The sequence below is a fragment of the Molothrus aeneus genome, chromosome 4 (assembly GCF_037042795.1).
Source record: "Molothrus aeneus isolate 106 chromosome 4, BPBGC_Maene_1.0, whole genome shotgun sequence".
Classification (NCBI taxonomy): Eukaryota; Metazoa; Chordata; class Aves; order Passeriformes; family Icteridae; genus Molothrus; species Molothrus aeneus.
This window is the reverse complement of record NC_089649.1, coordinates 30,278,988-30,298,913: the sequence shown is the minus strand read 5'-3', so window position 1 is coordinate 30,298,913 and position 19,926 is coordinate 30,278,988. Positions and strand designations below refer to the sequence as shown.

At 37.5% G+C, this 19,926-nt stretch overlaps 1 protein-coding gene across 1 annotated transcript in view; it reads right to left on the bottom strand.

Annotated features, from left to right (window-relative positions):
* Positions 1-327: 327 nt before the first annotated feature.
* Positions 328-19,926, bottom strand: part of MND1 (meiotic nuclear divisions 1) — a 41,303-nt gene continuing 21,704 nt past the window's right edge. Inside the window, exons 5-8 of the mRNA XM_066549028.1 lie at positions 19,506-19,580; positions 17,563-17,677; positions 2,189-2,233; positions 328-572 (exon numbers count right to left, since the gene is read on the bottom strand). Coding sequence (XP_066405125.1) covers positions 466-572; positions 2,189-2,233; positions 17,563-17,677; positions 19,506-19,580 — 342 coding nt within the window. The 3' untranslated portion in view covers positions 328-465. The remainder of the gene's footprint in view (positions 573-2,188; positions 2,234-17,562; positions 17,678-19,505; positions 19,581-19,926) is intronic.

Here is a 19,926-nt window from a genome sequence, read left to right as displayed (position 1 = left end):
TACTGACCTCCCTACTGTCCCACTGTTTTCCCTTAATGGATTATGCCTCTTTTCTATTTCATTGGTGAGACGAGGGAAAAATTCATTCTACTCCATATTGCTCCCACTTATTCCCACTCCAAAGCCTTCAACATGTTTAAACATAAATCCTTGGAGCTTCTAGCTCTTAGGACTTATCACTTCCAGTTAAGCAAAGGAAGAGTTAAATCCAGTCTCAAGACTCTGTAGTAATTATTCCCTATAACCTCTATCCATGCTAAGCCTGTCTCACAGAAGATGCCATGAGATTTACTATCTAAAGAATACAAGAAAAAAAAGGGCAACAAATATTTTTAGTATTTTATTAACCTTAACAAAACCAGCAAATTAAAGGGTGGCCACCTTTTTTGGAGAGGATTCACATTTTAATGGCAGCTATGAATATATAACAAGCTATGTACAACTATGTCAGCCACCAACTGAACACTAATCAATGTAATCCAAATCTTCTGGGATTCCAAAACCTTTATCTATTTTGCTCTCTTCAAATCCAAATTTACGCTTGGCCCAGGACTTTATTGAAAAGATGTTATCTGTAAACAGAATGAAAAACATTCATTTTGAGTATTTAGGAAAGCATGAATTTTAGTCTCGGCTACAACAAAATCCTTCCATTTGCAGTATCTCTTGTCTGTATAAAAAAGGTACATAGTGGGGAACATCATTATCAAGTAGATTTAGAACAGAAAACACGAGGCTTTTGTTAATAACCTCTAAAAGAGAGGAAATCATTTACTTAGCACCGAATAAAAATATGTTATCTTTATCTTTTCTTGCTCCTCTTTTACAAGGAGACTGAAAGCTACGATTACAGTAAGCCTGCTATAGTGATGAGGTAAGTGTGAGTATGCATAGTAAGTATTTTATAGGTCCTTCTTCAACTAGACACCTACTATGTGACTGTCTACAGCTATAAAAATTGGATTTAAATTTACCATAAGGTCCTTTCTAGTCCTGCCTGTTTGTTCAGACACTATTTTTTCAAAGTTAAAAAAAAGACATTCAAGAAGCTTTATTTTAGTCAGGACTTCTCTTTTTAGCATCACATTACTTTAACATATACATCAATTTAACATAATTTTTCACTGCAGCATTTACTGAAACTTATTACGTCATTTTTAACACCCATAAATTGCAGCATTCCTTAAGAGAGGAAGTGTTCACTGTCTCTGCACAGCTTACAGATATTTTTTCTTTTCTTTAACCATCACACATTTGGTTTTAAAACTGTCTCTTCAAAAGAAAAATATGCTGCAGCATATAACCAAACTGTCTAATTAAATAGCAAAGTACTTCTACAGGCTGAGGCACAGTTCCTTTACCTCATTTGAAGCCTTGAGAACAGCCTTGTCACCAACAGCAGAAAGGCCTGACAACTCTCAGAATACATGATTTTATTTCCCCATATGCAGTAAACAACCCAGGTATAAAATAGTCCAAAGACTAAGACAATGATATCCTGCTGCACTTGGCACAACCAATGATAGCAAGCAGTCCATGAGTAGGAGATCTATTCTAGACAAAAAATGATAAAAAATATTCTAAATAATTTTAAAAAACCATAAGGACATATAAATTGTTTGCTTTGAAAAATGGGAATGAATACAGCAAAGCTAAGCAACAACAGAAAATTGAGTTAAACTTCCATATGAATATCATTACAGTAGCATTCCTTAAAACTATGCATTTTACCTGTCAAAACTGATCAATTAGTTTGAGAAATACCTACTTTGTATCAGCATCCTTCACATGGTGGCAGCAATAAGATTCCACAAAACATTCTACTCTTTAGAAAGAAACGAACATTCAGAATAGAATTAAACTATCTGAATACCTGGGCATCACCATTTCCAGTCTCTATTGATTTCCTCATCTTAAGAGATTTTAACTTATCCAAGGAAACAAGTTGCAGGATTTAACACAGTGTAAAGACAGCATCAGAAGAACAAATCTGTTATGGCATATGAAGTATATTCAGTAACAAAACTGAGAAGATGTATTCTTTTTGTTGAATCATAATAGTTTTATAAGTAAAATAAATTTCTCTATGTTTTGTAAGCGAGGACTGTCCTATGTCAAATTCTAATCAAATTTAAAGGTCTTTTACTGAAATTGCTCTAGTGTGAAGCTGTGTCACTGCAATACACACCAGTCCATCTGTTGGCTGCCTCCTTGGCCACTTGGTTTGTTTGGCCTGAAACAGAGAAAAACACCAACAACAATAAAAGCATACATCACAGTAAAATCATCACATAGTTTCAAGGCACAGAAACTAAATTTTTACTGATGTTATTTTTATGGAACCACACAATGTAAGGAAGTTATTCTACTGCTTCCAAACACTTGTTTTACACTTCTAAGGTTCCAGCAAGCACAAAGCTAGGTTAAAGAAAAAGAGGAGTAAAGAGCATAGAAGATAACATATGAACTACTATAAATTTTAAAAGCGTATTTTAAAATAAAATAACCCTAGTTTGGCTTGCCTAGGGGCTTAATTGTCTTCACCAAGATTTGAACTAGATACATGGCCTGAAGATATCAGAGGCAACAGAGATGGAAAATATTTCATAATCCTCTCTATACATAAGTAAACCATCACATGGGTATGCATGAGTCTACACAGATAATGAGAGTGACAAGGCAGCAGTCTATCATATCAATCCAAAAGTTTATCATATAGCTCTGGAATGTCTCCACGGCTTTGAGAACCCCTCAATGAAATTAAGACAAAATAATGTTTCTGGCAATTAAACTTGGCTTATGTCCCTTAACACCATTCCAGAACTAAACACATAATATTAAATTACCATTACTACAAGCAGGTTTTGTATAGTTTCCATGAGACAAAATAACCAAGAAGAATTCCTCTTGGATCACCTTGCTCCCATTAAAGTAAGTACTGAATCGAATTAAGCAGGTTAGGCAGTAACGTGGGAATTTATCAGAATCATTCTGGTTCTCACGCCTACGTGTAACTTAAGTTATTCCCAGTCAGTCTTGTCAGTACTTGCATAATACTCATTTGAATGGTCAGCATGAAACTTGTCTCCAGGGTACTGAGATATGAATACATGATCAGGTACCCACTGTTATACACGTTAAACTTAAAGCAAAATCAAATTATGTTGAAAAATCATCTGCTAGCATACAGGAAGGGAAGAACTCATTACTCCAACCTTAACAGTAACTGATATGAAAAATGTTGACATTAGAGTAATACACTATTTCAAAACCAATATAGTTTCTAAAACTGGCCTACAATTAGAAAGTTTGAGCACAGCACGAAGAAAAGCAAAAAAGATGAGCAAAAAACTGAGTGGGAAAGAAAATGCCATTTTTGCTTACTTGCATGCATCAGAAATTCAAGTTTAGCCTGAGAGAGGTATATTTATTTCCTTTGCTGAGTGCTTGCTGCCATCCCCACTTGTTCAGTTCCATAACTGGCAGCACTGACAACAAACTTGCAGCTAATGGCATTTGGAACAGTACCTAACCCTACTTAATGCAAGTCTGCAGAGTAAGAGCTTCCACTCATCAAGACTTTAAATGTGTGACCTCAACATTTTTCCAAAATTCTACTGTAAAACTTGACAGCTGTATTTGACTCCAAGTAATGAAGTTTGAAATGAAGTGGAGGAAAGTGGGATGGCATTAAATTCCATGGATCCAGAGCTGTGAGGTGACAGCATCCTGGTGGTGGGTGAGCCAACCTATTCCACAGCACTTGAGAGGTCTCAGCAGAAAGCTCAGCTTTGCTGGAAGCAATAGACCAGCACAACAGTGGCAGCATGGTGCCCTCACCCTGCAAACACTGCTCATATGTGCTAAAATATACATATGTGATCATGTGTTCTGAAAATGTGACTTCACACCTCTGCCAAAGAAAAGGCTGAGGTGATGGCAGACATAGGCTGGACAACAAGTGAGAATGGCAGTCACTGCCTAGAACCAATTGTGGCTAGAAATGAAACATGGTAGTGACAGCAGGAAGCTATAATGAGGAAATACAGACAGACAGACAGACAGACAGATAGATAGATAGATAGATAGACAGATAGATAGACAGATAGATAGACAGACAGACATATAATCCCCAGTGTCTCATGGCTACAGATGGACATTTAGCTATCTGAAGACAAGATTTAAGCCCCTTGGGATCAGTCTTAAGTCTTGCCTATGATTGCACTGCATGATCTTGTGTGTCTGCTGCAACCAACACCATGCCTGGAAGAGGAACAAAATAGTTGATAGTTATGGACCTGCATCTCCAGGCACAGACACCAGCCACATCTGCATCATTGCCAGCATCTTCCAGACCTCACAAGAACTGTCAGAAATGAAGAACTCTGCACTTTCACTGCTTTCAGGAACTCTTTTATAGTTGCTTGTTGGGACTTTCATTGGTTGCACCATCTGTATGTACACATGCACGGAGGATGAGGGAAAGCAGGAGTAGTAAAGCAGACACCCCCTGACACACCTACTTTATGTATGGGTGTAGCTAACTCCAAGTCATGCCACTTCTGACTGCTTGTTCTCTAGCTCCAGGGGATCACACAGCCAGGCTGGTTCTTAGACTGCACTGAAAAACAAGCTCAAGATCTGAAGAGAGCAATAGCATGGGAACTCAAAAATATACACTCCAAAACAGAATCAGGACACCAACTGTGTGAAGCTGTAAAAAGGAGAAACTCAAACACAGCACTAAGGGCAGCTGGCTAATTGCCAAAACCATCAAAACCATGGAGCCCCAAACTTGGCTGGAGTCCTTCTGATCCTCCTGCTCACCAGAGCTGCTCTAACTGAACTTGATTTTTGGCAACTACTAAATAGTACTCCAGTACTGAATCTGCACAAGACAATGAAAGGCCAAATATGCAGTAGAGGTGAGCAACAGAGGAGACAACATTTTCCAGATGCTTCCAGATGTTTTCATTATCATTAGGCTCTAGTTACAGTCTGTATCTATACATCTGCATATAGGCTGACAATATATTGCTGTCTGGAAGCTGCAAAACAATCCATTTGTTCTGGACATTACATATTTATTTCACCTATTTGTGTGACAATGAATCAATAGACTTTCCCACTCCCATGTCTGCAGGATACAAGTAATTTATTTGGCTAAGGCACATACCTGTATCCTCTGCTGACTAATTTCAGGCACATTTGGCATTTTCTAAGGAAGAAAATGGAAGCTTGCATTTTTGTCTCCAAAACTGAACAAAAGCAACCACTGTATGTACAGCAATGCAAGGCCCAGGAGCAGCAAGACGTGAAGTGCTGGTCTGTTACGTCAGCAAAACACACCTGGAAATATGCCCAAAACAGTGAAAGACTACAGGACAGAGTTATTTTGACCAGTCCTCATGAAAGTTTTTTTTCCCCTCAGCTCCTAGTATCTCTTAGAGAACTGCAGGGAACTCAAAAAGCCCAGATTCTGGGAGCTGAACCATTATCCCAAGCATATTGTGATTGTCCTTCTCACAGGGACAATCCACTCTATCCCCCCCAGAGGAAAGCAAAGGTATGGAAAGGAAGGTCCAGCCACAGTAAATGTCTAAAAAGAAAACAAGGGTGGGTTGGAAACACGCTTTTCAATGCAGGTAAGTGGCATTCTACCAGTGTCCTGCAGGTATTTTGGAGCAGGCCAGGAGACAGAGGTGACAAAAGGGTACATGGACAGATGTCAGAGGTGCACCAAAAAGCTTCTAAAGCCAAACGGACAGCACCTGGTCAGGAGTCAAGGCCAGCAGCACAGAACATCAGCACAGCAGTGTTTCTAACAAATCTCAACAGGCATTACATATTGACTCAAATCACTGTAAGGCCACAATGTTTCTGATCTGACTCAGGAAGCCCCTACAGTCATTCTCAGCATACTGCAGAACTACAGCCTCCTCTTTCCTTCTTCCCCCAGATTCTCTCACTTTTTTCACTGGAAGGGGGAGAAAGTTTGAATTAAAAATCCGATTTGCATTCCAAAATTGAATGGCCAAAAGCTGTAGAAGTCTCAAATATTTCCACAGGGCAAAAATCAATTGTGATAGTAACAACCACCATCTCCTCAGAAACATTTTCCAAATGTACTTTAGGTTCTTCCTAAAAACATTTTTAAGTCTCACACATATCATTACAGGAACACTAAGGATACAGTCATGGAACAGTACTCAAATTCAGATTGTAAAGGCACTGTATTACAGTTCTGGTAGCTATAGTAAAAGAAACAAAACAAAACAAACCAATGGCCAGAACCAGCTCACAACCACCTGAGCCAGCAGAAATGAACAAAGATCTGTCGTTTTCTCTGATCTCCTAGATCCTACTCTGGCATTTTCTGGATAACTTTAAGGACTTCTAGGTCCAGGAACCTCTACTTCCCCAGAATAACAAAAGCTAATTGTATTTATAAAGCTTACACACTTGAGTGCCAGTTTTGACCTACCACAACTAATGCCACAAGAAAATGGTATGGACTTCCTCACTTAAAAGGCACGTGACTGCAGAGGGAATTAGCACCTTCCCAAGGAGAGAGTCACCCATCAGCCTGTAGGTTGTTAGCAGATACATGCAAAATACAACTGCAATCTTCAGCATGTGGGCAAGGGAGTAATTTTACAGCATGGATCACAATTCCTCTGCATGAAACACAGGGAACAGCTGCAGCTGTTCTCAGGGACCAGGGAGGATTATTAGCCCAAAGATTCCCAATCTCTCTCTTGTGAAACTGGTCAGGGTAAATTACGTGCATTAAGTGGATTTGAATTCCTGTAATAAATATGCATTCACTTAGACTGAATTCAAAGGTGAAAAATGGCAACTACAGTAGGAACATGTAAACTTGAACCTCTCATGACTCTGGATAACCCTCTGCAGAAGGCAGTGGATAATCATTCTCCTGCACATAGGTTGCCCTTACTTTCCAGAAACATTACCTTGCCATCACGACAGTGACAGACTTGTTTTCCTACTTCTCCTGGGGCAGCATCACTATAATATCCTGTGACACAGTTTCCAAAATTCTTTCCACTACTGAAAACATCTCATGCAAATAAAGATCCCATCTCCAAAGGCCAGGGTAGAAGGTGAGCAGAGAAATTATACACCTGTCATCCACAGAAAGTACAAAAGGTTATTGCCTAGTAATTCCTACCCACCTGTCCATTCACAAACTGACATACACCACAGACTCTGATCAAGAGCCCATGACTTGCCATTGGAGACTATTTATGGAAATGATGTGATGAAGTGGCTTCTTAAGGTCCATATTTGAGTATCCTTGAGAATAAGTAATCTACAACACTGTCAACAGGCTGAATTGCAATGTGGCAAGAAGAGCTTTACAAGAATGTTTTGTAACCCTGTACCAGGCAGATATGTCCATACTATTGGAAATCTTTATTCTCCCCCATGCTTCCCAAAAAGGCACTTCCTCTTATAAACAGAATAAAGAGCTGCCGTGTAGAAAAGTGATAGCACATCAGAATTCTGTCAACTCCTTTGAATCCAAAATAACACATCACTCCTCCCCCATACTCCAGTATCCTACACAACACTTTTCCTCATGATGTTAATCAACAGGTCACAATGCTTCAGAATTCATTACTAAATTCAAGTCAATGTGTAAATATGATTTCTCATTTAAATGGCATCACAAACTCAACTCAACTTTTTATACTGACTTATTTTAGACTCTGAATAAAGTTTCAGCACTACAAGAAAAAGCACTGACAGTTATGAATGCTAGCTACTGGTCTACAACTATTCTGAAAAGCATAGAACACAATATAAGCTATTTGAGATAGAAAAATACTCAAGAATAGTGATATGAATTAACAAAATCAGCATTTCTGCTGCAACACCACTGTATATATGCTTGAAAATGAACCTGAGCAAATAGATATCACAGTGCCAGTCTTGTCTACCTGGTGAGATGTAGCAGTGCACAGTAAAGCTACTAAGAAGTTGATTCACATTGCTGAGAATATGCTTTTAAAGGGTCTGTGATCTCTGTCAGTGTGTTTGAAAAAAGTGTCAAGTCTCATCAGCAAAAAACTCCCTCTGTCCTGTATGAAAAGGTCACACTGTCAAATTTCATCAGTATGTACACAGGGTCTCCTTGAAAAATGTCCAACAGAATTTATCAGAATTGTTACCAAAAAATTCCTCTATGCAAGACATGCTCTGGCACTTAAGTTTACTATACTCACGTACCTACAGAAAAAGACCATTTACCTTTCAAGTGTTGTACCTGAAAATCCACACTAAAATCTTAGTTGCATAACTAAATTTTCATCCAAAGAGCAGAGGGAAGCAAAGAGCTTGCAAAACAGAAACAAGCACACCAACTTGATTCAGGGCTGATTCAGGTGTCCCTGACACCACTCTGTTTTTCTTGCACTGGACAACTCTTCCTTCCCCACTTCATTCACTAATAGATGCCACACCTTCAGCACAGCTAAAGGAACTTGCACACTTCTGAGCTGCTGAATTGTATTTCACAAGGAGCCCCACGCCAGGGCACCATGGTTTTTGGGCAGATGTGTATTGCAGTCTGCTGTGACTTCACGTGTCACAGACATTGTAGAGAAGAGTCTGGAAGGCATCGCAAGAGGTTCTCTGGTCTCTGTCACCACAACTCAAAGTATGTTCAACTTTTCCTATACCATTTCTGAGGTATTTGTGGCCTGTTTTTAAGGTTTCCAATTTTCTGGCCCTACAATTTAAGGCTATTACTTTCTGCCCTCTTCTCCATGAACCTGAGTAACAGGCTGCTGCTTTTCTTTTCTCAAGGAGATACAGATATGCACAACCCACTAAGAACCATCTTCTTTTGAGCCCTATTTTTGTAAAGCTTTTTTGTCTCTTAGAATGTGATTGCTCAATATCCTTTTCCTCCACTCTGAGCACTTAGTTACATGAATATATGAATGCTTTGAAATAAATTAGGCTATATCCAGGTAGGATATCCAACACTGACACTGTGCTACAGCTGAAGCCATGCTCAAGCCTTTAGTGCCACACTTTCTGCCTTGAGCACAAAGATTATTTTATATATCTCATTGTGGGTTATATCATGGCTTTTGTATCTTAGTGTAGGGGTTTTTCTTGGCACAACAAGAATTCTTATATTCAACTCTGACATCTTTTTTCAAATCCTCCCCACTTTACCAACTGCCTCAGATCATTTGTGTAGCACAATATCCTTGAATACAGGTAACAGCCTTGCACTTGCCACTACCAACTGCTATCCATTGTTTATTAGACCATCTTTGCAGTTTATCATGATCATTTTGAAATCACATTCTGTCCTTTGTCCGTACAGTCTCTCCTATTGCCATCATCTGCAAATATAACAAAAGAACATCTTCTATTGTATTATCCAGCTCATTAATATAAATACTGAGCAGATGCACACACATGACAGATGACATTACAGAGCTTCATCAACTCCACCACCCTTTCTGATACTGGTACATTATAAAGTAGTTTGAGATTTCACACTACTGCTGTTTCATCAGGATTATATTTCCCTACCTTCCTTAAAAAAGTGTCATGCAAAACTGACTCAAAACACCAAAGACAAACTTCCCCCAATCTACAAAGATCTCATACAGTGGCAGAGAGAAAACTTCTGTGTTGTTCTAGCTGTTTCCAAATTGGTTTTCTGTTTCTGAATTTTTCTCTGATATCCTTCTCTTTTCAGTGAAACTAAGTCATATGACATTAAAGTGAGAAGGGAAGAAAAAACACTGTTTCCACGCTGTCAAATGTGCCAACATTAGTCTTGCACTTACACAACCTGCCCTGAAAAATCTTCTGTTAAATGGCACAGGACAAGGTATTTATATTAGAAATATACAGTCATTATCCAGAAAAACCCATAATGAAAACATAACATACCATCCCATAAAATATAGGAAATATTTTAACATAAAAGATTAGCAATACATTTCTTTAAGCAAGGCCAGGGAAGACCTCAATTTGACAGTCCTGCATGTTAGCAGTAAAGACAATGAACTAAAATCCACAATACCCTTCCTGATCTAATTTTGCATGTCAAAGTCATGAAAATAAAGGCCAGTACATTCCTTCAAATATCACTGTAACTTTATCAAAATTATCTGAATGAGTGCTACCATACACAACAAACTTAGCAGGTCTAACCCTGGAAGAAAGAAGCAAAATACTTACTCCACAAAAGCCTTTTTGTTTCATATATAAATGGATCTATAGATTAGATCCTTTCATCAGGGCACTCCTAAATAGAAGAGTGTCATAAATGAAACCATAAGCCAATTCACTCCTAAATAAAAGTGTCATAAATGTAGCCATAAGTAGCCATTTTCCACATCACAAATTTTATCAAGTGTCTACCATTCCCAAGCAGTTCAACAGCTTTTGCCATAAGGATTTACTGGCAGAGACAATAAAGCTATTCCTATATACTTCACCTATGAGCCTCTCACTTTAACTTTTTTTCTGTCATTCCAATATAAACAAATAAGAAACAAAATAAAGAAAAATAACAAAAATCTATCTTGTGAGTGTTCTCATTTGATTTAAAGAAAAAGCAACCTTCCAGAGTGGCAAATTCATTTAAGCAGGGTGTTTGCTACATATATTATCTAAAGATTTGGTCCTCCAACTGCCTTCTTTCTGAGTGTCCAAGGAAAGCTCCACTGACAAAAAATAGCTTTTTGCTTAACTAGCTAAAATGCAGCTTCGTTTTAAAGTAAGTTGGCTTAAGTTGACACTCCCTAAGAATAGTCTGGCTAGAATGTGTTTGAGGTATAAAAACACAAGTATGCATAAGTCTAATATTTAGGACAATTTCTCATTGCAGAGTAACCTCTTATCTAAAGATCAAACACAGAGACAGAGAAACTCTCTGAAACACAGAGAATAAGGGCCTTTTGCTGAAAGCCAAATGACCCTTCTGGAGTTAAGCTTTCCAGCTTCAGCCAAAAGCCCCACATTTCACTTTAAGCTTTGTGCCTTAGGTATGTATGTACAGATACTTCCCAGTTTGCCCAGTTTGACCTGGTGGCCCTTCACTCATTATTCTTCATGGCTGTTACATTTTCCTTCTTTTCTAAGTGCCAAAAGCTGCTCACTCATTTACATAGTCCTGTTGCTCCCTCATTCAAGTTTTTTCAAATCCATTTTCTAACAGTTCAATTCATTGCAGAGTTCATGAAAATCCCCTTATGAAAATTCGTCATCTGTTCCTAGTTGGTCAGAAGACCCCTGGGTGCTCTTCAGAGATTACCACATGACAGACAATTCTGTGAGGTACAGGACAAATGACCATATGGATGAAAGTCTTGTGAAGAAGGCAATAAAAGACTTCTTCAGATTTTCTCGATGGAAAGAGAGATTTCAAAGACCTCAGGAGAGTCCATCACAAGATACGGGCATCTACACCATTAGTTCCTAACTTGAGCTGATAACTTATCAGCTGGTGAACTTCAGCACTGAAATGAAGGAAGGGCCAAGGTGAGAACTCTTTAACTTGCTTTTGTCAGGGAAGGTCCTTAAGCCATTACATTACAGCCTCTAGTAATCACAGCCAGATTCTGCTTAGTAAGTGTTTCCTTAGTCAAAGGATCAACCTTTTCAATATCTGAAATGCAAGCAAGCCTCCTTTGATTTTCAAGATAAAAAAAATAGAAGGGCTGAAGATAAAGGAGCAGATACTCTGCTCAAATTGGCAATTCCATCCAGTTTCTTATGATTACCAAAGGAGCTTGGATCAGTAATCAAAGTACACATTTGTACCTCCATTCATTAAGTACCCTGTTCCTTTTCTCAACTTTACTTAACAGCTAAAATTTTAGCATTACTGTATGAAACTATGTTCACATTCAAGTACATTTATTATTCCTCATTCTTTCTAGAAACTAAGTTATGTTTCATTTTCATAAGTTTGATTTATATTTTAATGTAGTTTTTGAACAAGTAATTTAATTTGTCAACCTTCCAAATGAATGACAAGCCATTCCAAGAACAGTAATAGGGAGCAGGGGAAACGAAACAAAATTCTTAGTTTGTTGAGAACAGTAGAGTAAACATGTCCTTTCATTACTGGTGCACATCTATATATACTCTGGTACTCCATGATGAAGGAGGAAAAAAGGCGTGGGTGTGTGAGCTGTGTAGTTTTGTTTTGACTAGTAGCAGATAGCCTGCAAGCTACATATATGACATCCATTTTCTACTTCCTGTCATATTCTCACCCAGATTCTCTGGACATGACTATATTAAATATATAATACTCTGTAAGATGAGACTCATTAAAAAAGGAGTTCTTGCTTTTATAACCATTATTTTTCTATGTACTTTTAAGCAAGTGTCCAAAGAAAGCTTAGTTTAACCCACTAAGACTAACTTAAATGTGAGTGAAGACACAAGTCTAACTTCAGCAGAGTGACTAATTTCCAACTGCAGACCTCTGTTAATGGCATTGCTGCACAAACTGTAAAAAGCACAGCTTGTCTCTCAGATGCCAGGTGCATATTTCATGGTCAGTAGCTAGGAAATATCCTCCTAATTGCAAACTGAACATACTGCATCTAAAAGTGATTAAAAAACCATTTTCTCTAAAGGCTTCATCTGTACACAATTGATCTTGGTGGCACCTAGACCAGGCTCAAAATTATTTGTAGATTTCCACTTTTCCAAGTGGAAACATTCAATTTTTAAAAATTGTTTATTAGCTGATAATGCTGACAAGGCTTTTTAGTTTAAACCACCTTTCTGATCCAATTTCTGAACAACAATCCATTAAATCATTTGTAAATTACTGGCATTCTGACACATTTTGAGTAAAACTGATGCAACTCATTTTAAAGTCTCTCCATTAGCCAGGATAGTCCAATCTTCATTTAATTTCTTCACTACTGTTTCTCTTCTGAGAACAGGAACTATTCCTAGCATTAGTAAGAATGTCCCAAAGAATCTAACTCTTAGTACTGAAGTTTTTGTAACACGAAGTACATCTGCATATGCAACATATTTTCAAATTGATTTGAACATTAGAGAATAGCTGGGTGTATCAACAAAAAAACTAACCCCCAAACTATGCACTCAAAAAATCTAAATAAACATTAACTTTTCAGCATTAACCTTTCAGATATCAAGATGAATGAAAAAACTGAACAATACAGAACTATTTTCTCATACTGTCTATATACCCTGACAATTCCTCTGTTTGTCAAGCTAATATTTTCTTTGTTTAGAAACATCAGAATTAGAAATTTCTGAAGGACCTAAAAGGAAAAAAAGACATTTTCAAATACATATAACATATAACATGACATTTTCATGGTATTCAGTAAAGTCTGGATGTTTTATCAAAATTTATTTTCACAGAATTATGTAAGTAATAATTTTAGAAAATAACTTGAACTGGACTGGCAGTGATGCCTCTGAGACCACACATTCAGAGAGTCAAAAGAATAACTATGTGGATATCTGTAGTTTAAAATTGTGTCCATTTGAACCCCTTGTCTCTCTTGTTACAGGATAAAAATAAACAGAGAGAGCTAAAGTAAAAAGGCTGACACCAAAATTGCTACATGTGTTGTATCTGGTAGTTTGCTAATTTTTGAGAAAACAAGTTTGCCTAGACATGTTCAGATCACTGTTTTAAAGGTAAAAGCCTAAGACATAAAAGTTATCAGTAACCAGACATTCTAAAAACATGCTAAATCAAAAAGGAATGCTGACAGGCAAGATCCCAGGCCCCATAAATATTAGCAATCATACCACACAGAAGTCACTGCAGGCAGTATGTAACTATTCCTGAGAGAGCTGCCCTATCCAAAGACACACAGTAACAAAGCATGGCTATTGTGTAAAAAAAAGCAAAGGCCTAACAATGTTTTAATAATTTTAATTCCTCTTATTACAGTGAAAGAACAAGAAGTTTGAAATCCTAGAAATGTTTATTTTACAGTGAACACTGAAAGTGTTTAGCTGTTTCCAATTACAAGCTGACCAGCAACTCAGAGGAAAGTCCCGACCATTTATACACTTATGTTGCCAGACAAACTTTTCTATAAAATTAATTATGAGAAAAATTTTATTAGCTCCGAAACACCTCTCTCTGGCAGGCAGAAAGAATTAAACATATGCAGAAGGGTAATCTTGATATTAGGTGGAGCTTTTTCTGTTGACTTCATGAAAATCTGCATCAACTATGAACTATTGTAAGCTTGCACTCTCCATGGCTTTGCTGTCTACCATAACCTTTAGAGAATCTAGCAGCATCATCTCTCCAACTCTGCATACACGCATACCATGTCACAAAAGGAGATAAATCTCTCTACAATGGCTGCTCTCCCATGAGAATATATCCCACCTACATAGACCTGTCTCAAAGGTGAGAAACAATCTCCATCTGAAGCAGGGTCACAAGTTGACTAGAAAAGTATAAAATCCCACTATTTGTTTGGCTTTTTTTACTTCAAATTATTCTCGTCAGTTTTACTGCCTTTGAGAAATAATTTATTAATCAATGCTAACTCACAGAAGGTGTCTTAACGTTATCAAGTGGCAAAGACAAACTTCTGAACTGCAGAGGTCATTAGAAAAAAATCCACAGATTCTGCTGTTCTAGATATATTTTTACAATACTGTTCCTGTAAAATGGAATTATCAGAATATATCCACAAGACCAGACTATTACGTAGCTTCCTCTAGTGGTCAGTCCCTAAATCTTGTTGCTTCTGCTATTTACTGTAGTTACACACAAATCTGTGTTCAAATGCTGTAAATTTGAGAAGGCATTAAAATTTATACTGCAATGTACCTCTAATACAAAAGCCGAGGAAACTAAGCCAAAACTTAGAGCAAAACATTTGTTAGTTGACACTAAAACAGTGAACTAGCTAAACAGTGAAGTCAGCAAAAACCAGAGTTATTAGTTTTCCCATTTGCACCCTTGTGAATATGCATTATAATATATTTAGTTACATGGTCAAGTTTGACTTTCCCACCATGAGACTCAGGAAGTAAAGACAGATGTTCAGTTTTTAGCTGAGTCTTCAGATATTTGCTATGAATCATTCAAACTTTTGTTTTGACCCTGAAAATTATGTATGTATGTGTGCGTGTGTGCATGCATGTTTTAATGAGCCTTGCTGCTGTGCAACTGGTTTCTTTCTGCAAAACTCAGCTGAGGGAGGGGGCAACTTAAAAGACACAGCAAAGCATTCACCAAATTTGAAGGCCACTGAAAACAGATGACAACTTGATATAGCCCTAAAATACCACAAGAAGAATCAAGGCAGCTCTCTGTCATACAGGATAAGAAATTAAGAGGATGAAATTTTACACTGGGCATCAGGAAGATTTCCTTACAGGTTGAAGTCATTAAGGAGGAAGAGAGAAAACCCAAAGGTAGAAAGTGACAACTGCCTGTTACAAAATATATTTTATTGAATATATTTTACTGAATATATTTATTCAACTGTTAAAAAGAGTGTGATTACATAACACAACAGCCATCTCTGACTCTAAAATAAGGTAGTTAGAAATCTGCTCAGGTGATTTAACTGAAAATAATGCCAAGGGTTATGTTATCTAAATTGTACAGACGTAGAAAATCGTATCACCCACGTGTAGTTTGAAAATCTGTGAATGAGTAACTTTTATAATATGGCTTTTTTCTGTGAAACAGCAGCAATAACTTTTATGTCCAGCTGAATGCATTTCATTGCCTGAGATTCTTTATTGCCTTCTTACTTTTGCCTTTGCACTTTTCTGCACTCTGGAAGCAAAAGAAATCCCCCTCAACCTTTTTTTTTTTCTTTCCATCTCTTCTATAAAGCCTGTCAACTTCCATTCAGCTCTGACAAGGGCATTAACTTCCCAAAACTGACACCACCATTTACTCATTCATACATTGCCAGCAACAATGCATGCTGCCAGTGTAGCAATGCCTGACAAAACATATAATGAAGCAGAAACTTAATTTTAAGTTCAAGGACAAATTAATTTTGAAACACTACTGCATATTCCCCTGGGAAGCCTACAGGTAGCTCAACAGTGCTAAACCTCACAAGTGCCTTAAATGCTCATCCCTCCATCACAGAAATTCACATGGAGCTTCCACACATTTGGACAAAAAAACCCAAATGCACAACATACAGACAAAAGACAAGGGCATGACTGAAGCACTAAGTATTACATTTCCTTCCCTTTTTTGATTTCTTTCCAAGATACCAGTCTGCATGTTACCAGCTAATGCAGTTTGCCCTAGCATTGCAGCTGTGATTTGCTCCCTTGTGCCATATTTAGAAACGTGCTCACTGTGACTGTTTCAAAAGAGGCTCTCAAACCATTCTGTGAGATGCTGACTGTAAGGGTACCTCAGCAGTTAAAATACCTGATGTTACACATCCCTCTGCTGTTGGTATCTGCCTAACCTCATTCATTTTTACAGTTGGAATCAGCTGGAATGTCTCTTCTCCTCAGGAGAGCAGGCAGCAAGGGATTTACAGCACAGTAACTAACCTCAGGTCTCAAGTTTGCTTATTCCCTGGCATACCATTACATCCTTGGGGAAAGATAACACAGCTGACAAAAAATGTCACAGCTCCTCAAAATAAATAGTATCTGTCCAAATTTGGAGAGTGCTGCCAACTCTGTTTATGTTCCTGGCTTTCTCTCAAAACAGCTCTAAAGCTGTGGACTTTGTTAGTAAAATAAGAAAGGAGAAAGATTTAGCCAGATCTCTTTTCAGAAAAAGTTTTGTGCCTGTTTCTCGTCACTTTGTAAAAGCATTTTGGCATTACAGCAACCTGAATATGCAATGGTGCTTGGGTAGCAATGTAAGAGCCTAATAAATAAAACATGAAAGCCGCAGTAGAGAAAATTCAGTAAAATTTCATGCATGCTTTTCATTTTTCATGCTAAGGATCAAAATATTAAGTGCATTTCAGTGCCAAATTCTGTATTAAAGTCACTCATGATTCTCTGTATTCCATTAGAGTTAGAAACTCCAACCAAAACCCAGCATGTCAGAGACAGTACAGTCAGTCAAGATTGTGATAACCTACTTTCATCTAAGTGACAATTAAGCATCTCTAATGAAATGCTTATGTTTCAAACAGGCAAGACAAAGTAGAAAGATACCAATCTTAACAGCATGGAACTGAAGGCAAATGGGAGCTAGACATTCCTCCTCCCACACACATTCTAGGGTACAGCACAACTTATAGAATTAACATGGTTCTGGAAAGGATGATCCTGATGTTAATTCTAAAGCATCAGAGTATTTTAATTATAGGATTGTTTCTCAACTGCTCAGGTGGTGGCAGAGTAAGTATCAATAAACTTCCTCATGTTTAACAGAACAGAACATGAAAAAGAAATGGTCAGTGTACCTGTTTTGTATTGCTCAGCTTTAAAAAGAAAAGCAGTTATTCTTTGACTAACTTCTGAATACCAGATTTTAGGCTAAAGAAGTGCAGAACTTTTCAGGCAAAGGATCACTTGAAACAATGCACAACTTACGCATCTCTTCAACCACGTCTGGATCACATTCTCTGTATTTGTCTATTTCTGTCTTTAGCTGCTCTTTTTTCTGCCGAAGGGCGGCAAGTTCCTTCAGCAGAGCTGCACGATCCGCCTGAGGATTCAAAGGATGTTGGGAGATACAAAAAACCCCCAAATATTAAAAACAGTAATTATCACCCAAAGTTTTTTTAAAAATAAAAATACACACTTAAAATTTAAAAGCTGCTTTCACTACTGCTTTCTGTCTACGAACTACTTGAGCATTTTATTTTATTACATAGAATTCGCAGAGATATTAAATGATACTGAATACCAGCTGGAAGGAAAAAAGGCCAAAATGTATCAATAAAAGAACAATTTTCTACAACCTTTAAACCATGGTTTAACAATGGTTTAACAAACTCCAAAGAGATCTCTTAATTATTTGGCTTAAAGGTTAAGCAGTATTTAAGAGTGCTAGTCTCATAATTAAAGACAGCATTACAGAAAAACCTACCATCCACCCTTCCACAAATTGAGATGCAGTGTATCAACACCCTCTGAATTTGTCTTTTTTTCTTTTGCACACCTTTTAAGAACAACGGTCTCAAAAATAAATTCATGCATTTATGACATGGTAGTCTTTGCCAGGATTGTAGCCAATATTGACCTCAAAGATTCTATTGATCAATAAGAATCTGCAGACACTGACTCAACATGAGCTCTCCGACAGCCAGCTCAGCACATACTTCTAATTCAGTCTGTAGCTACAGACAAACACTGGAACTGGCTGATATTCAAATAACTCAAGCTAGGGTAGCCTAGAAGAGCCAGATTGCATGAGTTTGTAAGCCATCGAGATTTTACCAATGGCAATCTCCATGGTAACCCAGCAGTCTGAGGTGTTTGTGGATTTGGGATTTTGTTTACAGTTGTTGGGTTTTCCCCCCACAAACTTCCATATTCCCAGTGCTTTTGCCAACAGTTTGGATTCAGCATGTTCTGAAAATGCAGAACGGAAATCAAAAGTTTCCAGATGCTGAGGTATGGAGGTGAGATGCTTGGAGACCTACATTGCAATCTAGATTTTTAGGACTTCTTCTTGATGTATAATCAGGAATGAAAATGTTGGAAACATCAGCCAGAACAGGATTTCCAGACCAATGGCTGTCTGTAGGGCAGGCCACATGCTGGAGAAGTCCAAGGCTGAAACAGTTTGTTTGGAAACATGACAAGCACAATTATGTGAGAAACCTGCCTGTGATTCCTGATTACAGTCCATTGTGAATGAATTAATAAAGAATCCCCATTAAAGACACTGCCAAAAAGCAGATTTTAATTGAATTTGTGGAACTGCAACATTAACAGAGTTTGATGGCAAGGTTCACTCTATTCCTTACTAGATAAATGAAACATACATGGGGAAAACCTAGAGTATTTCTACAAAACAGTTTGGATTTGAAGATTTGGCACTTTCCTACAAAATTCAATTCCTCCTGAAAGCTTCTGGCTGTGCGTGTTTATTGGAGGTTTAAATCACTTTAGACTGAGCATCTCAGAGCAAGTCAGCAACTTAAAATACCACACGAAGTATTTCTAACTAATATGTTGGTTATGACAAACAGGAAGCCTAGATATATTTTTTGCAGTGTTAACAGCTTCAGCAGCAAAGAGCACTGGGCTTATATTACTGCTCAGAACAGTAATTTAGGAAACTATATTACAAAGAAGTTGAAAAAACCCAAACCAACATCTAAGTTTGTAGTTACCAGATCTGGCAGTTCAGCACCTTTTGGCAACTCTGGTACAGGCCTCTGGGTAGTTCAAGTTTTAAGATATTTTTATATCTGAAAACACCTGGAAGTACTACATTAGTATTTACAAGAAGTACATACTTGTAGCACTACATACTTGTAGCACTATTTCCTTGTAGGATTACATCCTCCCCCCAAGCAACTTACAGTATCTTCACGTCCAATTTTCGACTTCTCGATGCTTTTTTCTAAAGCCTCTTTTTTCTGACTGCTTTCAGCAAACTAATAAAGAAAACAAAGTACAAAATAAAACTTTTCCAGTAACATTAGACACAGCTATAAAATGTGCATAAATATTAATGTATTTAAATAAACAAGTGAATATGTCTTTTTAAAATACATGTGTTTAAAAAATAATTAAATTTTAAAATACATGTGTAACTTATGTAATAAAAATAAAGACAAAATAAATACAAAAGTGCCCAAATATAAATCTGAGGCTCTGACCCACAGAGAAGAATTACAGGAAACAACCTCAAGTCTAAGAAATATTTATTCCCATGGCACATAATCTTGTTATATACTGCATGTTCAGCATGGGACTAAAATCCTATTTCATCCCATAATC